The sequence below is a fragment of the Coregonus clupeaformis genome, chromosome 10, assembly GCF_020615455.1.
Source record: "Coregonus clupeaformis isolate EN_2021a chromosome 10, ASM2061545v1, whole genome shotgun sequence".
NCBI lineage: Eukaryota > Metazoa > Chordata > Actinopteri > Salmoniformes > Salmonidae > Coregonus > Coregonus clupeaformis.
This window is the reverse complement of record NC_059201.1, coordinates 64,541,365-64,561,532: the sequence shown is the minus strand read 5'-3', so window position 1 is coordinate 64,561,532 and position 20,168 is coordinate 64,541,365. Positions and strand designations below refer to the sequence as shown.

At 42.1% G+C, this 20,168-nt stretch overlaps 1 protein-coding gene across 1 annotated transcript in view; it reads right to left on the bottom strand.

The window, feature by feature from the left end:
- Positions 1 to 10,300: 10,300 nt before the first annotated feature.
- LOC121543266 (sodium-driven chloride bicarbonate exchanger-like) overlaps positions 10,301 to 20,168 on the bottom strand; it is a 54,605-nt gene continuing 44,737 nt past the window's right edge. The window contains exons 20-27 of the mRNA XM_045223191.1: positions 19,557 to 19,718; positions 18,942 to 19,193; positions 15,422 to 15,490; positions 15,049 to 15,222; positions 14,741 to 14,872; positions 14,572 to 14,654; positions 13,662 to 13,769; positions 10,301 to 12,158 (exon numbers count right to left, since the gene is read on the bottom strand). Coding sequence (XP_045079126.1) covers positions 12,077 to 12,158; positions 13,662 to 13,769; positions 14,572 to 14,654; positions 14,741 to 14,872; positions 15,049 to 15,222; positions 15,422 to 15,490; positions 18,942 to 19,193; positions 19,557 to 19,718 — 1,062 coding nt within the window. The 3' untranslated portion in view covers positions 10,301 to 12,076. The remainder of the gene's footprint in view (positions 12,159 to 13,661; positions 13,770 to 14,571; positions 14,655 to 14,740; positions 14,873 to 15,048; positions 15,223 to 15,421; positions 15,491 to 18,941; positions 19,194 to 19,556; positions 19,719 to 20,168) is intronic.

Here is a 20,168-nt window from a genome sequence, read left to right as displayed (position 1 = left end):
GGCCTTCTGGAAGATCTGCTGAAGGAGAAGATGATGGACTAGAAAAAAAGGAGAACCTTTGGAAGAGCTTGAGGAGGAAATGGAACAGGACGAGAGTGAGGTTGAATTAAACATGGTGGGGGGGTATTGTCAACATTGAGTTGTGCTGGTGCCTAGATATTGAGATAGGTCTGGGCAATTATTTTTCACCCCCTAATGTTAACAACCCTTTTAAAAGTCTGGTATGTGGTTCTCTGTAACGGCCGGACGGCTCATGACGAGAGGCGGGGAGTGTTGTGTAACTCCAATCAAGTTGATTTGCGAATTTTCATCGGCATTGGGGTCATATTGGCATAGATATACAGTGGGGAAAAATAGTATTTAGTCAGCCACCAATTGTGCAAGTTCTCCCACTTAAAAAGATGAGAGAGGCCTGTAATTTTCATCATAGGTACACGTCAACTATGACAGACAAAATGAGGAAAAAAAATCCAGAAAATCACATTGCAGGATTTTTAATGAATTTATTAGCAAATTATGGTGGAAAATAAGTATTTGGTCAATAACAAAAGTTTCTCAATACTTTGTTATATACCCTTTGTTGGCAATGACACAGGTCAAACGTTTTCTGTAAGTCTTCACAAGGTTTTCACACACTGTTGCTGGTATTTTGGCCCATTCCTCCATGCAGATCTCCTCTAGAGCAGTGATGTTTTGGGGCTATCGCTGGGCAACACGGACTTTCAACTCCCTCCAAAGATTTTCTATGGGGTTGAGATCTGGAGACTCCAGGACCTTGAAATGCTTCTTACGAAGCCACTCCTTCGTTGCCCGGGCGGTGTGTTTGGGATCATTGTCATGCTGAAAGACCCAGCCACGTTTCATCTTCAATGCCCTTGCTGATGGAAGGAGGTTTTCACTCAAAATCTCACGATACATGGCCCCATTCATTCTTTCCTTTACACGGATCAGTCGTCCTGGTCCCTTTGCAGAAAAACAGCCCCAAAGTATGATGTTTTCATTCCCATGCTTCACAGTAGGTATGGTGTTCTTTGGATGCAACTCAGCATTCTTTGTCCTCCAAACACGACGAGTTGAGTTTTTACCAAAAAAGTTATATTTTGGTTTCATCTGACCATATGACATTCTCCCAATCCTCTTCTGGATCATCCAAATGCACTCTAGCAAACTTCAGACGGGCCTGGACATGTACTGGCTTAAGCAGGGGGACACGTCTGGCACTGCAGGATTTGAGTCCCTGGCGGCGTAGTGGGTTACTGATGGTAGGCTTTGTTACTTTGGTCCCAGCTCTCTGCAGGTCATTCACTAGGTCCCCCCGTGTGGTTCTGGGATTTTTGCTCACCGTTCTTGTGATCATTTTGACCCCACGGGGTGAGATCTTGCGTGGAGCCCCAGATCGAGGGAGATTATCAGTGGTCTTGTATGTCTTCCATTTCCTAATAATTGCTCCCACAGTTGATTTCTTCAAACCAAGCTGCTTACCTATTGCAGATTCAGTCTTCCCAGCCTGGTGCAGGTCTACAATTTTGTTTCTGGTGTCCTTTGACAGCTCTTTGGTCTTGGCCATAGTGGAGTTTGGAGTGTGACTGCTTGAGGTTGTGGACAGGTGTCTTTTATACTGATAACAAGTTCAAACAGGTGCCATTAATAGAGGTAACGAGTGGAGGACAGATGAGCCTCTTAAAGAAGAAGTTACAGGTCTGTGAGAGCCAGAAATCTTGCTTGTTTGTAGGTGACCAAATACTTATTTTCCACCATAATTTGCAAATAAATTCATTGAAAATCCTACAATGTGATTTTCTGGATTTTCTTTTCTCAATTTGTCTGTCATAGTTGACGTGTACCTATGATGAAAATTACAGGCCTCTCTCATCTTTTTAAGTGGGAGAACTTGCACAATTGGTGGCTGACTAAATACTTTTTTTCCCCACGGTAATGGTAGGGAGATTTTAATTTAACATTGAGCTTCAATCAATACCTTGAAGCTCAGAAGTGGTCAAGTATAGAGCTCTACTCAAGGGGGAAGTGTAGTGGCTCTCTGTAGCAGACGCCTGGGAGAGCTTCACAGCAACTCTGGTCGCTCCAGGTATAGTTTCCCTGGGGGTCCAGCGTCATCATGGTACACTGGCCCTGCATGGGGGTCCCTGGCTCGCCCTTGGCCCAGTGAGTGAAGGACACGGCAGCCTTGCTCAGCCAGTACCACTGCCCTGTCAGTGAGCTCCTACGGAGGCCTATCCACACCTGACCCTGACTCTGTGTCTGTGTCTGTCCCTGAGCCTGGGTCCCAGACTCCCTCAGTTTATTGGTCACGTGAAGTAGGAAGTCTTCTGTGTTCAGGCTGACCAGACTGTAGCCCTGGTCTTGGCAGTACTTCAGAGACTCTGGCCAGCCACCCTGCTCATCCCCAAGTGACACAACCTCTGGCCTCAGCAGACAGCCCTTAGAATCTGTACACACATACACAGACACACACACACACGAGAGAGAGATCAATATATTACTCGAAAAATACTTGCATACAACAGACACACAGACATGAATGATATATAATTCACAGCAATACAACTCAATGAAACCTCTACAACACCATACCTGGAGCTGTGCTGAGGCTGGCAGCTGGATTCCCAAAAAACATGCCGTTTGTCTCTCCCAGGTAGTAAGCTGCCATTTTGGAGGAACTATGCCAGATGACATGCTTCCTGTATTCTGTTCCAAAGTCAACGAGTGCCCAGGAGTACTCCGTCCCCATCATGGGAGTCCATGTGACGTCCAGGGCGGTGTTCCCCTGATGCACCCCCTCTGTCTGGGCTGTAGGGGCTACTAGCAGGGCCTGGTTCTTCACGGCGTTGAGGGAGTGGAGGAGGTAGCAGGAGGAGAAGCTATGCGTTGGGATGAGGCTGAGTAGCAGGCCTGGCCTGAGGAGGGCGAGGGAGACAGGACTGGAGGTCTTGACCAGGGAGGAGCCATCAGGGAGGAAGGGATTGAAGGGCAGCTCGTGGGAAGACTGCAGCTGGAGGAGCTCTGTGGGGGGTCCGCTGAGTAAACTCACACTTTGGTTGGTTGTCAGCAAAAAAGTAGTTTCATTCAAAGCTCCGTTCTCAAAAGAGGGGTGGACGAGGTATTCTGACCCCCAAGCTGTGACGGGGTACAGAGGGTTGAACAAAAAACTGCAGGTGCAGTTAGTCACAGTAGCACATGGGTGGCTGTACAGAACCGCCACGGGGTGGTCGGCAGACACGTGTGGCTCTGGCAGTGATCTATTGTGCCAGAGTTGAACCAGTTGGAACGGCTGGAGTGAGACCGTCTCGTCCTCACCTGCTTGCCCTGAGATGGTGACCTCGTTAGTTTTTTTATGGTTAATGATGATGAGACTAAACAAGCGGTTACGTGGGTCTATTTGAGGCTGAGTGGGCTTCATCTCAGGTATAAGGGGGACATGGTACTCTGTACCCAAGCTCTCCACCGGTGGGACTACCATGGTCTGGATGCTTTCGCCTCTTTGGCTGATGGCAAGGACACTGATGTCGTTGTTGCTGGTCACATGCAGGGTCTGGTTGGAGAATTTTTACCTCTTGAGTTCCGTCCTGTTAATATCTGTCTGAATCATAACTTCCTCTCCTGCATTCAGGTTCCTAGTATCTGTGTAACCCTGTTCCTTCATGGTAACTGTTACCGTGGTGCCACTATGTAGGGCTGTGATTACAACTCTGTTGTCAGGCTGAGTGGGATGGTAAAAGGCGATGTTCTCCGGGAATGCAGTGATGAACTCTTTACCAAAGCTATGAGGAAAAGAGAGTGCTGTGGACGCTAAAGAGGGGTAGAAAAAGCTGAAACATCAATTTTCATATACAATCAAAACAATTCTGCTCCAGGATAAGATTATTTAATCAACAAAAATCCTAAAATGTGTCAAAAGACTTATGAGTCTGTGTTCCATATTGTTGAACTAATAAAGGAAATTGTATTTTAGGTGACTATGTGCTGTTGATGACAGATGGGGCGTACTACAGGCCTGATCGGCCTGTCTGTTTTCCCTTCATTCAACACAACAGGCTCATCTCAATAGTCTAAAATTGCTTCCTCTCCTATTCTCCTTTCCTTCATCTGCACTGATCTGAAAGGACAGGATAGGTGAAAGCTATACGGTGGATGCAGTAATCTGAAAGGACAGGATAGGTGAAAGCTATACGGTGGATGCAGTAATCTGAAAGGACAGGATAGGTGAAAGCTATACGGTGGATGCAGTAATCTGAAAGGACAGGATAGGTGAAAGCAGTAATCTGAAAGGACAGGATAGGTGAAAGCAGTAATCTGAAAGGACAGGATAGGTGAAAGCTATATGGTGGATGCAGTCATCTGAAAGGACAGGATAGCTACTGTATATGGTGGATGAATTCACTTCCGCCATGTTTCAAAGGAGATTATATGTATTTATTGAGATGCACCCAGTTTCTCTTCCCCTCTACCTTTACAGCACCTCTAATGACAGAGTAACTTTGTAAAAGGACATAAAACAAGTCAGAGTCGATACTGTATGGGATTGGCTCACTTGAGTCAAAGGCTGCCAGGACCAGGAGAATCACTGACACCACTCCCATGGTTGTGATGAGGGCCAGGGCCGCTAAAGCCAGATGAGATGTGTCGTGGAGCTTGGCAGGTAACTGGGCTGTGAATGGACACAAACATAGCAAAGCAATCCTGTCATCTAATATTTATGTGGCCGTTGGTTGTGGTTGTTTAGGTACTGTACGTTTAGGTAGCACCTTTGGTTAGGCACACTGTGGGTTGTTTACATATCAACCAAATTCCCTCAGCCCAAATTTGACCATATGCTTTGGCAAAGACAACATTGGAAACAGGAGGCCTGCAGGCCAACTCCTGTTGTTGCCATGGCAGGTCTGCGAGGACAGGAAGTAATTTGCATCTCTGACAGGTCCTGTCATTTGAGAAAGGTGTGTAGCCAGTTGATGGATACGGCTAGTTTCAACATAAATAGGCAATATCATACATACTCTTAGTGAAAATGATTGAGCCCAAATTGTTCAATGACAAGTGAATTCCAGCCTTACGCCTCACTATTAAGAATATTTTAAAGTGCATTAATTAATTAATTATTTTCATACTTAAGAGGCAATCTGCAGTAGCTCCATACATTTTTGGACTTATAAATGAATGATACAGTTGAAGTCGGAAGTTTACATAAACTAGTTTTATGACTCCAACCTAAGTGTTTCAACCACTCCACACATTTCTTGTTAACAAACTATAGTTTGGGCAAGTCAGTTAGGACATCTACTTTGTACATGACAAGTAATTTTTCCAACAATTGTTTACAGATTATTTGACTTATAATTCACTGGATCACAATTCCAGTGGGTCAGAAGTTTACATACACTAAATTGACTGTGCCTTTAAACAGCTTGGAAAATTCCAGAAAATGATGTCATGGCTTTAGAAGCTTCTTGTGGAGGTCTACATTTTTCTTTCTGGGGTCTTGGCTGATTTCTTTTGATTTTCCCATGATGTCAAGCAAAGAGGCACTGAGTTTGAAGGTAGGCCTTGAAATACATCCACAGTTACACCTCCAATTGACTCAAATGATGTCAATTAGCCTATCAGAAGCTTCTAAAGCCATGACATCATTTTCTGGACATTTCCAAGCTGTTTAAAGGCACAGTCAACTTAGTGTATGTAAACTTCTGACCCACTGGAATTGTGATACAGTGAATTATAAGTGAAATAATCTGTCTGTAAACAATTGTTGGAAAAATTACTTGTGTCATGCACAAATAGATGTCCTAATCGACTTTTTTTTCTTTCTTTTTTTCGGGGGGATGGATCAGCTTAATATTGCAGATAGATTGCATCTTCTATCAATGTAATTGTCTGCATCACTTCCAATCCCCCATGTTTTATTTTATTTTTTATATATATATTCCCCTTTATTACTTTTCAACCCCACCATCCTTTCCCTACTTGGAGTAAATTAGTGAACAACAACGCCCAGGCCTCTACTTCCGGTCTATACTTACTATCTACACCTTATGGACAGAGTTAATTTTACAATAATTCTATATCTATATCTATATCTATATCTATATCTATATATATATATATTTTTTATTTTTTGCTCCTGAACTTCTTCTACTCTCAACCTCTCCGATCATTTTCATGATGTCCATCCGGTTTGCTTCTAAATGCCATATCTTTCTAACTGTGCTCTTTCCCAAAAGCTCCCAACATACAACCTATATACTTATTATGGACACAGTATGCTTACATTATTAGCTATCTTTGTTATTATTTGTTGTTATTTGTTATTAGTCCCATCCTTCAACTCTATTCAATACCTCCCATCTATCTCTTAACACCATCCATATAGGATTTCTATTTGCCATATATATTTCAACCGTACTGTGATGTTTTACAAAAGTTCTGAACCTTTCTATTATCATTGCTTCTACAGATTGTGAATTAAAAATAAACATTTTTGCTAAAAGTATTATTATATTATTGATTGATTGACTATGACTTTTCAGATCACCCAGTAATGCTATCTGCAAGGTTAGTTCCAGGTAAATATTGCAATCCTTTAGCCATTCCTGGACCTGTGTCCAAAAACAAGCTACAAATGGACAGAACCAAAACAAATGATCTAATGATTCTATCTCTTCACAGCAAAATCTGCAGAGCTGGGAAGATTGTATCCCCCATATAAATAACATTCTATTGGTAGCAAGAATTTTATATAATAATTTAAATTGAAAGATTCTAATTTTTGAATCCGGTGTCGTTTTGCGTGTCAGTTCATAAACACTATGCCATGGGATCGGTACGTCAAAGATCTCTTCCCAACTATTTTGCAATCTATATGGGACGGCTGTCAATCCTTTGGTCCTTAAGTGAAACTGATATACTTTTTTATTTATCACAGTTTTCCTTAACCAATTATGTTCTTTAATGCAAGGCCGACAGACAAGTTCCTTACTTTCTCCCCCTTCAACTTTCCTCTTCCACTTTTGCGGTAAGGCTGCAATTATTTGGTTGTAATTTTGGGTAGAGCAGACATTTCCATATGTTTTTGTTAGCTGCATGTGCGACATAACTCCACCAGTCCTACCGATGATATCATTTACGAAGATTATACCTTGTCCTAATCGACTTGCCAAAACTATAGTTTGTTAACAAGAAACTTGTGGAGTGGTTGAAAAACGAGTTTGAATGACTCCAACCTAAGTGTATGTAAACTTCCGACTTCAACTGTAACTTATAAATGCCTTGAGCTTTGTTCAACTGTCATACCCCATTCAGAACCCAAAATATAAGATTGTTTTACTCCAAAGTTTGTAAACAAAGTAAATGTAAACAAACACTATATGCTATAAAACGTGGTTAAAACTATAATATTGATATCATGCATGGTGCATCCATAGCTCTGTCTATGAATTTGAGAGTGGTTACATTTCTCCAGCCCCATCCCTCAGCTTTTTACTGAAACAGGGGCGGGGATCTGGCCTTGTTGTTTCAACTGCTGATTGCTGGTTTATATCGATTTAGGTATCTCTTCAGAAATGCATTGATTCAGAAACAGTACTGTAAATTCAGCATTTTGAAAAAGACAGGTGATACAAATAAAACTTAATTCTGAGCTCTTGTTCATTACTTTTCATGTATTATATTTCTTAATTGTTTTTTATTTAAGTATGATTACGGATTATCCACTAGTTATTTAATATAACTGAGTTCTCAAAAAAAAAAAGAGTTAACATTGGTATGCTATATTTGTAGAAGCATAAAAGACAGTCAGTATCCTCTTACCTTCGGGCAGAAACACTCTTCACCTTCCCGCAGTTTACTCACTCTAGTCAAACTGTCTTGCTTTTTCCTCCTTGGAAACACATTAAGACACATTTAACAGTCAAACTCTTGACATTTGACAACTCTTTGCATTGGAAGCAGACAGAGGCCTGGAAGACTGGGATGTGTGTGTGGGTGAAAGGTGACAGAAAGGGAAGGTTTTGTTAAGTAAAATGGTCATAGCACCTGCACTATGACACATTCAATTCCATTTCATAGCTTGTTGCCATTACTACATGGTCGGCACTTTGATGTTGAAATTCAGTTTGAAACAGTTTAACATTACAAAATGAAACAGAGTTGACCCCACCTGTTTTAAATGCTTGTGCAACATTGTCTTCATAATGCATGGCACAACTGTCGTTTTTGTGCCCCTAGTCTACCAGGTTGAAGTATATTATAGTATAACATGGTGGTGATTGGGCTTTATTTTAAGGGGTTTTTACCATCAACACCAAAAAGTTTACCACAAACAGTCACTTTGAATAGTAAATGAGCATTCAAATCATTGTGCACACAATTTCCATAGAAGAACCACAAACCAAACTGTCATCTGAACACTTAAATCTGAATCTGTGCAGAGAAGCCTATTTGGTATTAATAAGGGGAACCAGATGTAGTCACTAGAATAGAGGGAATCAGACTGCTGCAGCATTTTAAAGTGGCAATCTGCAGTTTGTTATTGTTCAATGAGGATTGGGGCTGGAGAAATGTAACCACTCAAATTCATGGACAGAGCTATGGATACAAGGACTGACCATCCATGATATCAAAATTATAGTTTTAACCATGTTTTGAGGCTATAACAGTTACATTTATATTGTTTACAAACAAAGGACTAAAACAAGCTTTTGGTTTCTGATGGGGTATGACCGTTGAACTAAGCGCATGAGGCATTTATAAGTTATTCTTCAAGACTCAATGGATATATTCATTTTAAAAAGTCAAAAAATGGATGAGGCAATGGCAGATTGCCCCTTTAAATCAAAATGGTTACTTTCAGTCTGCAATGTGCGCTGTGTTTTGTTGGAATTTTAGTGTAGATCACACTTCTGTTTATCACCAAGCAATGCAGCAACAACAACTTGTCAATGATTGAGGCCAACAAATACTGCTACAATGTAGTAACCTTTATTGCTTTCCTTTAACAACTTCATTTCCATAAAAAAATGTTAATTTGAGTTATCCCCCGGTTTCCCCCTCCCAACCTCATCAGAATAGTACAGATACTATTTGTTGTACAGTTTAAGAACAAATCATTAAAAACTTCACTGATATCAAACCAAATGTCAAAATGAGGCCAATCAGATCCACTTGATAGGGGAATTAAATGTCTAGTCACATGGTGCTGAAAGATCGCCTGTCCTCAGTGGTCGTCACTGGTTTCTGAGTTTCACATAACAGTACTATAGCACAGTTTATTCTGTGTTCTATTGTTGTACAGCGTAGGGAAGATGCTGAGAAAAGGCACCTTGGACAGCTCTTAACAAGCTCCCCAGTAGGCTGTTTCCTAGTCCCAGCCTGCTTAAGTACTCAACTATCAAGAGATCATGCGCACCAAGCCAGCGCAAAGTCAGAAAGAACAAGTACGTACGTCAATTTCAAAACATTCATACGTATGGGGCCCATTATTACCCAGAGGGCAAAAGAACAGCTGTTAAAGCTGTTCATTTCTAAACTGTATCATAGGATACTATGACGAGAACTGATGCACCTTTTCTTGAAATTACTTTTTTGTGTCATCAAGGTGTTTAGATGGAAACTGTCAGTCACATCACAATTATTGAAATTGAGGAGTCTCCTCTCTTTATTGAAGTCAAAACAAATTCTTGCACCCCGTACGACTTACACCCAATGTTTCATAACCTGGTGTGTAACACCTATTCAAGTGAGGGGCATTGCGTGGATATTTGTATAACACTATAGATTTAAGTAAAACTAATTCAATGTAATTTCACATCATTCAAACTCATGAATTAAACTCAAATCCCAGAGCCATGAACAGCAGATTGACACCTTTCCCAGTAGGACTCCAGTAACACTATCCATATTGGATTATCAACTAAAAGCATCGCTGTTCATTAGCACTAAATCCACGGGACAAAAATTACTGAAGATTATACTTTTTTTTTTTTTTTTTTACAAAAATCTGTCTACAACAGAACAACAGCCAATAGAAGAAGAGCGTATAGAAACCCACCAATCACAGTGTTGTCCAGTGTCAAATAGGAGACAAGGGTTTACAGCTGAAAGAAAGGGAGGGGCAGAGAGAAACACAGCAACATCTTCTAGCAACACTAGTAGATTGACAATGAGGGAGTCAGTGAGTGAGAAAGAGAGAGCGAAAGAGAGAGACAGTGAGTGAGAGAGAGCGAGAAAGAGACAGTGAGTGAGAGAGAGCGAGGGAGAGACAGTGAGTGAGAGAGAGCAAGAAAGAGACAGTGAGTGGGAGAGAGAGAGGGCGAGACAGAAAGAGAGAGTAACAGAGAGAGACAGAGACACAGAGAGAGAGACAAGGGCCTCATTGAGCCCATTGGTTCCTGAGACTGATCTAAATAGATACATTTATATAAAAAGGTACATATAGCCCCCACCCCCCGGCAGGCGTTTCTAAAGTGCACAGATATAAATACAGGAAATAAAGAACATGAATTACCGGCCAGCAACAAACAACGACCCTGCTGTCTCCTCCTGCCCCCTTCCAAACTCTGCAACATTGACCAATTCAAAATAAATTAAATGCATTACATATTGTAATGATATAGATAAAAATGCTAAAAAAACAACAATATAAAACAATCTAAAATATATACCCCATAACAGAAAATATTCCATTGGATGTAAACCGTTTAACTGGATAAAAGTGGGTTTCCCCTCGTCATCATAACCAAGTGTAGCTACAGCTCCGGTAAGACTTCCTTGGTGCAGGTGCACTACACTAGATTAAACCCAGGCTACCACAGCCATGTACACTAACATTATTGAACAGCTTTAAACCTGCCCTGGAGAAGGCATCAGTTTTATAAACTTACTCTATACATATTTTCTTCCTTTCAAGTCCACCATTATGTATGTATGGACATGGACACTGCAGGCAACACCCTCGCCATTACTCCAAAAGAACAAGACCGCTCTTTCGAGAAACGTGAAAACATTTTGTTTTTGAAACTTCATCTTATTATAGTTAGTTTCCAATTTGGGATTGTTTAAGGTTAGTAAGAGATGTTTGGCAATTAATTCAAGAAATATTCTGCAAACTGTGGGCTATGCTATGGTCTGTCATGTTCATTTTGACAGAAGATTTTAGCCTTTGAACCTACTATGACTGATAATCTGAATCAACAGCACATCGTACACATCACGGTTTCATGACTCTGATATTGTGAAAAGCCATCTTAAGCTGCTCTTCAGTTTCTTACACTTTACTGTACACACCCATGCGCGCGCCCACACACACACACACACACACACACACAAATTAAATATAATATGTGCTCTAAATGTATTTGGACCTTTTGTTGAGCATCACCTGCTTTCTCAAACATAATGTAATTTAAAAACAAACTGTCTATTGTTCAGAGTGAGCCAGATAAGAGTGCCGTCGTTGTGCTCAAGCCACCCTGAGTGCATGGACTGCAGTTAGGCCTACTGGACTGCAGTTAGGCCTACTGGACTGCAGTTAGGCCTACTGGACTGCAGTTAGGCCTACCGCTTCCTATGAACCACCTGGGGACAGTTGACAGGTTTTAAATGCTTACAGCAACTCTTATAATATAATGCACTAAGGGCGATAGAGGCCACTATATGCATTCGTAATGCATTGCACTCGAAGGAAGTGTTACGAGCACAGACTGTACAACATATCACAGAGACAGACTATGGACATGTTGGTAAAAAGCCTGATGAAAGTCATTCCAATAAGACCCAGTGGTTCCTTAAAAAGGCACACCTGAATATAAAGTCAATGTTTTTTCACCTTAAAACGATGATCAAATTAAAAGACAAATTTCCCTCTGACTAATTTCACAATAAGAACTAAAGAAACATGGCTAAGTGGAACTGCTTGTGTCTGTCTGCCCCCTTGGCGTTGGTATGGTAGCAGCTGTTAGGGCAGCGGGCAGGGCCATTAAGGACACTGCCCCCTGCTGTGTGGGAGGACAACGCCATCTGGTGGGCTAGGGGCAGACGTGGCACTCTCCCTGCTCCTCCTGTCCCTCGTTCATAAGGAGGTCTCAGCATCCCCATACATCTCCCCCTGGTCGTTCTCCAAGTTTATCTTCACACAGGACACCTTCGCCTGGCTGGGAACAGAACAACTCCATCATCATCATCATCATCACCACCACTGAAATTCAGTTAATTCATTGAAAAATGCCAATTATATCTAAAGATATCTGTTCACAATTAATGAATTAAACTTGAATTTCAGTAAGTTAAATCCTCCAAACCCATTCAACAAATGACAACCCAATACACTAAGTATGAACCCCTTTGCCACACAACGTGCAATGTTGCAAACTGTTTAAATGCAACATCGTAAGACTGAACGTACCGCAGGTGAACCCAAATGCTCTTATCTTTGGTTTCTTTGAAAATATTGGCAGTTCTAAGACATTTGCCATACATACAGTACTATTGATTTGCGAGTTGGTGCTTCATAGCATGTCTATTGTGGGTGGGAGTGGTTATACAGTGAGGGAAAAAAGTATTTGTTTTGTACGTTTGCCCACTGACAAAGACATGATCAGTCTATCATTTTAATGGTAGGTTTATTTGAACAGTGAGAGACAGAATAACAAAAAAATCCAGAAAAACATGTCAAAAATGTTATAAATTAATTTGCATGTTAATGAGGGAAATAAGTATTTGACCCCTCTGCAAAACATGACTTAGTACTTGGTGGCAAAACACTTGTTGGCAATCACAGAGGTCAGATGTTTCTTGTAGTTGCCCACCAGGTTTGCACACATCTCAGGAGAGATTTTGTCCCACTCCTCTTTGCAGATCTTCTCCAAGTCATTAAGGTTTCGAGGCTGACGTTTGGCAACTCGAACCTTCAGCTCCCTCCACAGATTTTCTATGGGATTAAGGTTTGGAGACTAGCTAGGCCACTCCAGGACCTTAATGTGCTTCTTGAGAGGGGGTCAAATACCATTTTATTATTTAATATTATTTCCCTCATTAAAATGCAAATCAATTTATAACATTTTTTACATGCGGTTTTCTGGATTTTTGTTGTTGTTATTCTGTCTCTCACTGTTCAAATAAACCTACCATTAAAATGATAGACTGATCATTTCCTTGTCAGTGGGCAAACGTACAAAATCAGCAGGGGATCAAATACTTTTTTCCCTCACTGTAATTAGCCTTCACGCTCTCCAGTCATTGAAAAGGTATGGGTTCAACTTCTGGACTGTATAGGAAAATAGGGTGGAGGCATAGAAGCATGAGGCTGGATTCCAAAAGGGAACACTTGCTCCCTTCTCTGGCCCTCGCCAATCTTGAGAGTAAGCAATAATAGCCTTATACAAGGTTTCATCAATATTCCTCCACACTTAAAAGCATGTGATTGAGACATATCGACATGCATGAAATTAATGTAAAATTTAAAATAGTTTGAGAATGCATTTTCAAAAATATTTAAATGAAAAAGTATTTCTTTTTTGGTTTAAATATTTTGTCAAAAATGATTATCAGATGGTGTGATTTTCTGAGCGAGATGGGAGCATGTTTCTGGGTTTGGCCCCAGCAGCCAGCGAGGAAGAATGAACACCTGAACCATACTGAGTAGGAGTTATAGCTACCTGGCACTATGTTTCAGAGCTTTGGCACTGTCAGAGTTCATGGAGACAGATTTCCAATTGGCGGTTTTGGCCATTTCATCAGAAATGTTTACCATAGAGGGGTCCAAACTGCAGGGGAAACACACACATCACAACACCCTCAGCTGGCGTACACAAACACACATTTTCAAGGACACACTACACACACACCCCCAGTGTGGGTCTCATTTCTGAAACATAAACTCATGAATGATCTTTGCTTGGCTGCAGTCAACACAGTATTACAGAGGACCCTTAAAAAAACGATCTATCATAACCATTATAAACTGCAATACTAAGGGAAATTAGCAACTTAGTATAATAGTTGCTTGACTGCAAGGACAGTCTGTGATTGGTTGTTTTTCTGGTGGTTGTCTTTGTGGTTGTTATGGGATTGAGGGTCAGGGGGGTCATGCATCCACTCTGTGATAATGAAGGACATGTTAAACAACACAAATCAAACACGAGGGCTGTATTTCATTCCAGAAGGCTGTCCACTCCCATAGGCTCTTCAGAGGGGAGGAAACAGTGGTGTGGAATGAAACCGGTCCGAGGAGGTTATGGGCAGTTAACCATAAGGTGGGAGAGTGGCTGTATGAGGGGTGCATGGTGAGACTGACTGAGAGACCAACCCCTGCTCTCTCCTCTGCGTCGTGTGGCATGTCGAACTCACGGCTGTCACACCTGCTTTGGAAGAGACGGGTCAGGGCTTCAAAAGGGGTTACTTTTCCCTTGTAACTGTTACATGAATATACTACTCCATAGTCCTCCAACATTGCATTACAGAACCAGTGAGTAACAGTACTGATGGGCTATGGTTAATGGGCTGTGACTTTCTCCAAGTATAAAGGACATTGATATACTGCATCAAAAATTGTCCCCAACCACTAACCTGACTTTGAGGGTCTTGAGGACGCCCGGCCCGTCGTAGGGGTGTGCTATGCCCTCTTCCACATCCAGCATGCGCTGGGCCTCCTGTAACCATGGAAACAGAGGGAAAGTGTCAGTGGGACCGTCGGCGGCGGCTCTCTGCATTAGTCCATAAGAACAGTTGGACACACCTCCTTGGCTTTCTTCTTCTTGTCGTCCTCCTTCTTCTTCTTGCTCTCAGGCATCAGGTCGTCCAGCCAGCTCAGCTCCCTGTTGGTGAAACAGAAGTCCAGCAGCTTCCGTATAAACACCAGGGCCAACACCTAGAGAGACCAAAATAAATCAGTGAGTTGTACTTTTAATTCTTAGTTAAAATGGCGTCATCCTGACAATCTAGTTCTGCGCCGTCTTTTTGCTTGACATATTCTCTCTGTCTTCAGTTTCTACTTCTGTTTTTAGCTAAGAAAGCCCCCTACTAACAGCATATTCGTATTCTTACCATCATGGGGAAGACGACGGCGGCTGCGGACGCCTTGATGACCCACAGCAGTACCAGGCAGGTGAGCTGCACCAGGGTGAACACATGGACCTTCCACAGGGGAACGTAGCGCAGGTAGATCAGGTCCGGCTGGTGCTTGGCTGGCATGCAGAACAGCTTGATACGGTCAAAGAACTACAGGAGAGGACAACCACAACACAACCATGTTCAGACCACAGGAGGCTGCTGAGGGGAGGACGGCTCATAATAATGTCTGGAACTGAGCGAATGGAATGGCATCAAACACATGGCATCAAACAACTGGGGGGGGGAGACGACACTGCAGTGCAAACCTACCTCACTGATCACATGGCATAACACCACACAGACTGACCTGGATGCCTTTGAGTGAGGACACACCCATGTAGAGAAACACCCCGTAGAGGACTGGCATAGGGATTAACTAGAAAGACAACACAGGGGACAGAAGCTACGTTTTAGGACTGGCATAGGCATGAACTAGAAAGACAACACAGGGGACAGAAGCTACTTTTTTTTTAAACTTTTTCTAATTTCTTTACCCACAAACCACTAGTGTGCTAAATAATACTTCCCTTTCCTCATCACTTTTTGGTATCGAAAGGAAATTATGTTCCAAAACAGTGAAAGGATGTTGAGGATTTGATTTAGAATTGGACACCAGCTTCTAGGCTATGGATTGTTCTTGAATTAAGGTGGCATTTGGGCATGGCATTTTGGAAAAAATTCTAAATAAACTAATGACTTTAAATATTTTTTACCATTATGATAACATTGTGCCACCAGTTGGAGTAGTAACACCAATAATACTAAAAGGGTGTGTGCGATTGGCTAATAATTTTCTTGAATATAGACCACTCCCCTGATAGCAGTTTGCCACTAGAGGGAATGCTCAATGTCCTTGTACAGTTGAAGTCGGAAGTTTACATACACTTAGGTTGAAGTCATTAAAACTCGTTTTTCAACCACTCCACAAATTTCTTGTTAACAAACTATAGTTTTGGCAAGTCGGTTTGGACATCTACTTTGTGCATGACACAAGTCATTTTTCCAACAAATGTTTACAGACATATTATTTCACTTATAGTGAACTCAGAAGTTTACATACACTAAGTTGACTCTGCCTTAAAACAGCTTGGAAAATTCCAGAAAATGATGTAATTGCTTAAAAAACTTCTGATAGGCTAATTGACATAATTTGAGTCAATTGGAGGTGTACCTGTGGATGTATTTCAAGGCCTACCTTCAAACTCAGTGCCTCTTTGCTTGACATCATGGGAAAATCAAAAGAAATCAGCCAAGACCTCAGAATTATTATTATTATTTTTTGAACTCCACAAGTCTGGTTCATCCTTGGGAGCAATTTCCAAACGCCTGAAGGTACCACGTTCATCTGTACCATGGGACCACGCAGCAGTCATACCGAAAATAGAACTGTAGAACTGTTTGGCCATAATGAAAATCGTTATGTTTGGAGGAAAAAGGGGGATGCTTGCAAGCCGAAGAACAACATCCCAACCGTGAAGCACGGGGGTGGCAGCATCAAGGTGTGGGGGTGCTTTGCTGCAGGAGGGACTGGTGCACTTCACAAAATAGACGGCATCATGAGGAAGGAAAATTATGTGGATATATTGAAGCAACGTCTCAAGACAGTCAGGAAGTTAAAGCTTGGTCGCAAATGGGTCTTCCAAATGGACAATGACCCCAAGCATACTTCCAAAGTTGTGGCATAATGGCTTAAGGACAACAAAGTCAAGGTATTGGAGTGGCCATCACAAAGCCCTGACCTCAATCCTATAGAAGATTTGTGGGCAGAACTGAAAAGGCGTGTGCGAGCAAGGAGGCCTACAAACCTGACTCAGTTACACCAGCTCTGTCAGGAGGAATGGGACAAAATTCACCCAACTTATTGTGGGAAGCTTGTGGAAGGCTACCCGAAACGTTTGACCCAAGTTAAACAATTTAAAGGCAATGCTACCAAATACTAATTGAGTGTATGTAAACTTCTGACCCACTGAGAATGTGATGAAAGAAATAAAAGCTTAAATAAATCACTATTATTCTGACATTTCACATTCTTAAAATAAAGTGGTGATCCTAACTGAATTAAGACAGGGAATTTTTACTAGGATTAAATGTCAGGAATTGTGAGAAACTGAGTTTAAATGTATTTGGCTAAGGTGTATGTAAACTTCCAACTTCAACTGTATATCTTAATAAATCAGTGATTTTCAAGGTGGTAACACCAATGACAAAACTGAGGGAAACACAATATACTAGTAAAAAAACAAAACTAATATATATATATATATATATAGTGAGGGAAAAAAGTATTTGATCCCCTGCTGATTTTGTACGTTTGCCCACTGACAAAGAAATGATCAGTCTATAAGTTTAATGGTAGGTTTATTTGAACAGTGAGACAGAATTAAAAAAATAAGAATCCAGAAAAACGCATGTCAAAAATTTTATAAAATTATTTGCATTTTAATGAGGGAAATAAGTATTTGACCCCTCTGCAAAACATGACTTAGTACTTGATGGCAAAACCCTTGTTGGCAATCACAGAGGTCAGACGTTTCTTGTAGTTGGCCACCAGGTTTGCACACATCTCAGGAGGGATTTTGTCCCACTCCTCTTTGCAGATCTTCTCCAAGTCATTAAGGTTTCGAGGCTGACGTTTGGCAACTCGAACCTTCAGCTCCCTCCACAGATTTTCTATGGGATTAAGGTCTGGAGACTGGCTAGGCCACTCCAGGACCTTAATGTGCTTCTTCTTGCGCCACTCCTTTGTTGCTTTGGCCGTGTGTTTTGGGTCAATGTCATGCTGGAATACCCATCCACAACCCATTTTCAATGCCCTGGCTGAGGGAAGGAGGTTCTCACTCAAGATTTGACGGTACATGGCCCCGTCCATCGTCCCTTTGATGCGGTGAAGTTGTCCTGTCCCCTTAGCAGAAAAACACCCAAAGCATAATGTTTCCATTTCACGGTGGGGATGGTGTTCTTGGGGTCATAGGCAGCATTCCTCCTCCTCCAAACACGGCGAGTTGAGTTGATGCCAAAGAGCTCCATTTTGGTCTCATCTGACCACAACACTTTCACCCAGTTCTCCTCTGAATCATTCAGATGTTCATTGGCAAACTTCAGACGGGCATGTATATGTGCTTTCTTGAGCAGGGGGACCTCGCGGGCGCTGCAGGATTTCAGTCCTTCACGGCGTAGTGTGTTACCAATTGTTTTCTTGGTGACTATGGTCCCAGCTGCCTTGAGATCATTGACAAGATCCTCCCGTGTAGTTATGGCCTGATTCCTCACCGTTCTCATGATCATTGCAACTCCACGAGAGACTCATGGGCCCCGGCGAGGGAGATTGACAGTTATTTTGTGTTTCTGCCATTTGCGAATAATCGCACCAACTGTTGTCACCTTCTCACCAAGCTGCTTGGCGATGGTCTTGTAGCCCATTCCAGCCTTGTGTAGGTCTACAATCTTGTCCCTGACATCCTTGGAGAGCTCTTTGGTCTTGGCCATGGTGGAGAGTTTGGAATCTGATTGATTGATTGCTTCTGTGGACAGGTGTCTTTTATACAGGTAAAAAACTGAGATTAGGAGCACTCCCTTTAAGAGTGTGCCCCTAATCTCAGCTCGTTACCTGTATAAAAGACACCTGGGAGCCAGAAATCTTTGATTGAGAGGGGGTCAAATACTTATTTCCCTCATTAAAATATATATAAAAATGTCATTTTAGTCTTTCTACATGGTACCAAAGTCAAGGGACAGCATTTACCACCGCAATTCAAGAATGATCCCTATAACAGAGTCTCATCTTGATTTGGAACATCCTACCAGTCTATAACAGAGTCTCATCTCACCTTGAGCACAGAGGTCATGAAGACGGAGCAGCCCATGAGGATGAAGATCATGAAGCTGGTGACCCTCTGCTCTCTGATCCCCAGGAACTTGGGCTGTTCCCCGGGGGCCGAGCACTCAGACTCCAGCTTCAGACTGTTGACGTGGGAGATGGAGAGCACAGTGGCTGCTACGAACCAGGGCAGGCCCATGATGGAGCACACCCCCAGCATCACAGACACCACCAGAAGATCCAGGTGGTAGCCACAGCCTTTCTGTTAGATGGGGGGGGCACAGTCAGGAGAGAGGCCAACCAGGGAGGGGGTGAGACAGTCAGGAGAGGCCAACCAGGACACAATACAGAGCAAAGGATGTCCATGATACTAGTATCTCCCAAGCTCAAACTCTCTCGAAACGCACGCAGATGTTGAAAGCAAATCATTGATTTTTCTAAACCTATCATTGTTATTTAAGGTAAATAGTGTTGGCCTCACCCCAGTCTGGAAATCCAGACCTTGTGTACCTGGTCATGGTTCAAGTAGACCCCCCCTCTCTCTAAATATCAGCCTGTCTTCCTCTGTCACAACCCCTCTCGCTCTCTACATATTAGTTTCTGTCTTCTAGTCTTTGTCTCTCACCTTGAGTTTGTGCTCCTTCCTGTTGATGATGACGGCGGTGATCTGTTGGTCCATGAAGATGAGGATTGTGCAGAGCAGGGCAGGGATGGCTGCAGCCAGCATGGTCCACCAGGGGTTGGTACCCAGCGGGGAGATCAGCCAGCCACGGTTCTTAGATGTGGGCTAGAGGAGCAGGCATGGTCAGGAAAGAACGTCACAACACATACAGTAAACCAGAGAGTCTCTAATAACAAGTTGATAATACTCTAAAATTAGGCCAGTGCTATCCAGGTTTCTCTTTTTTTATAACTGGAAGTTGACAAAATAAATGAGTTAATATTTTCCTTACCTTGATCTCACTCAATCAAATCCATTGATAATCAGGACATGATTATTTATCTTATCTAGTCTATATAGGACATTCTTTATCTATTCAGAGTGTCAAGGTTTGTTAGAGCCCCAACACAAATACTTTAAACTAACTACTCTGACCCAGATAAGCACAAAGACACACACAGGCTCCTGCCTGTTATAGTTTAGTGAACTTGGCACATACACCTAACTGATCTAGTTGGTAACCTGACGTACAGTATAATAGCAGGCTGTTAGGGGACTAAATGAAACTTTGGTTTT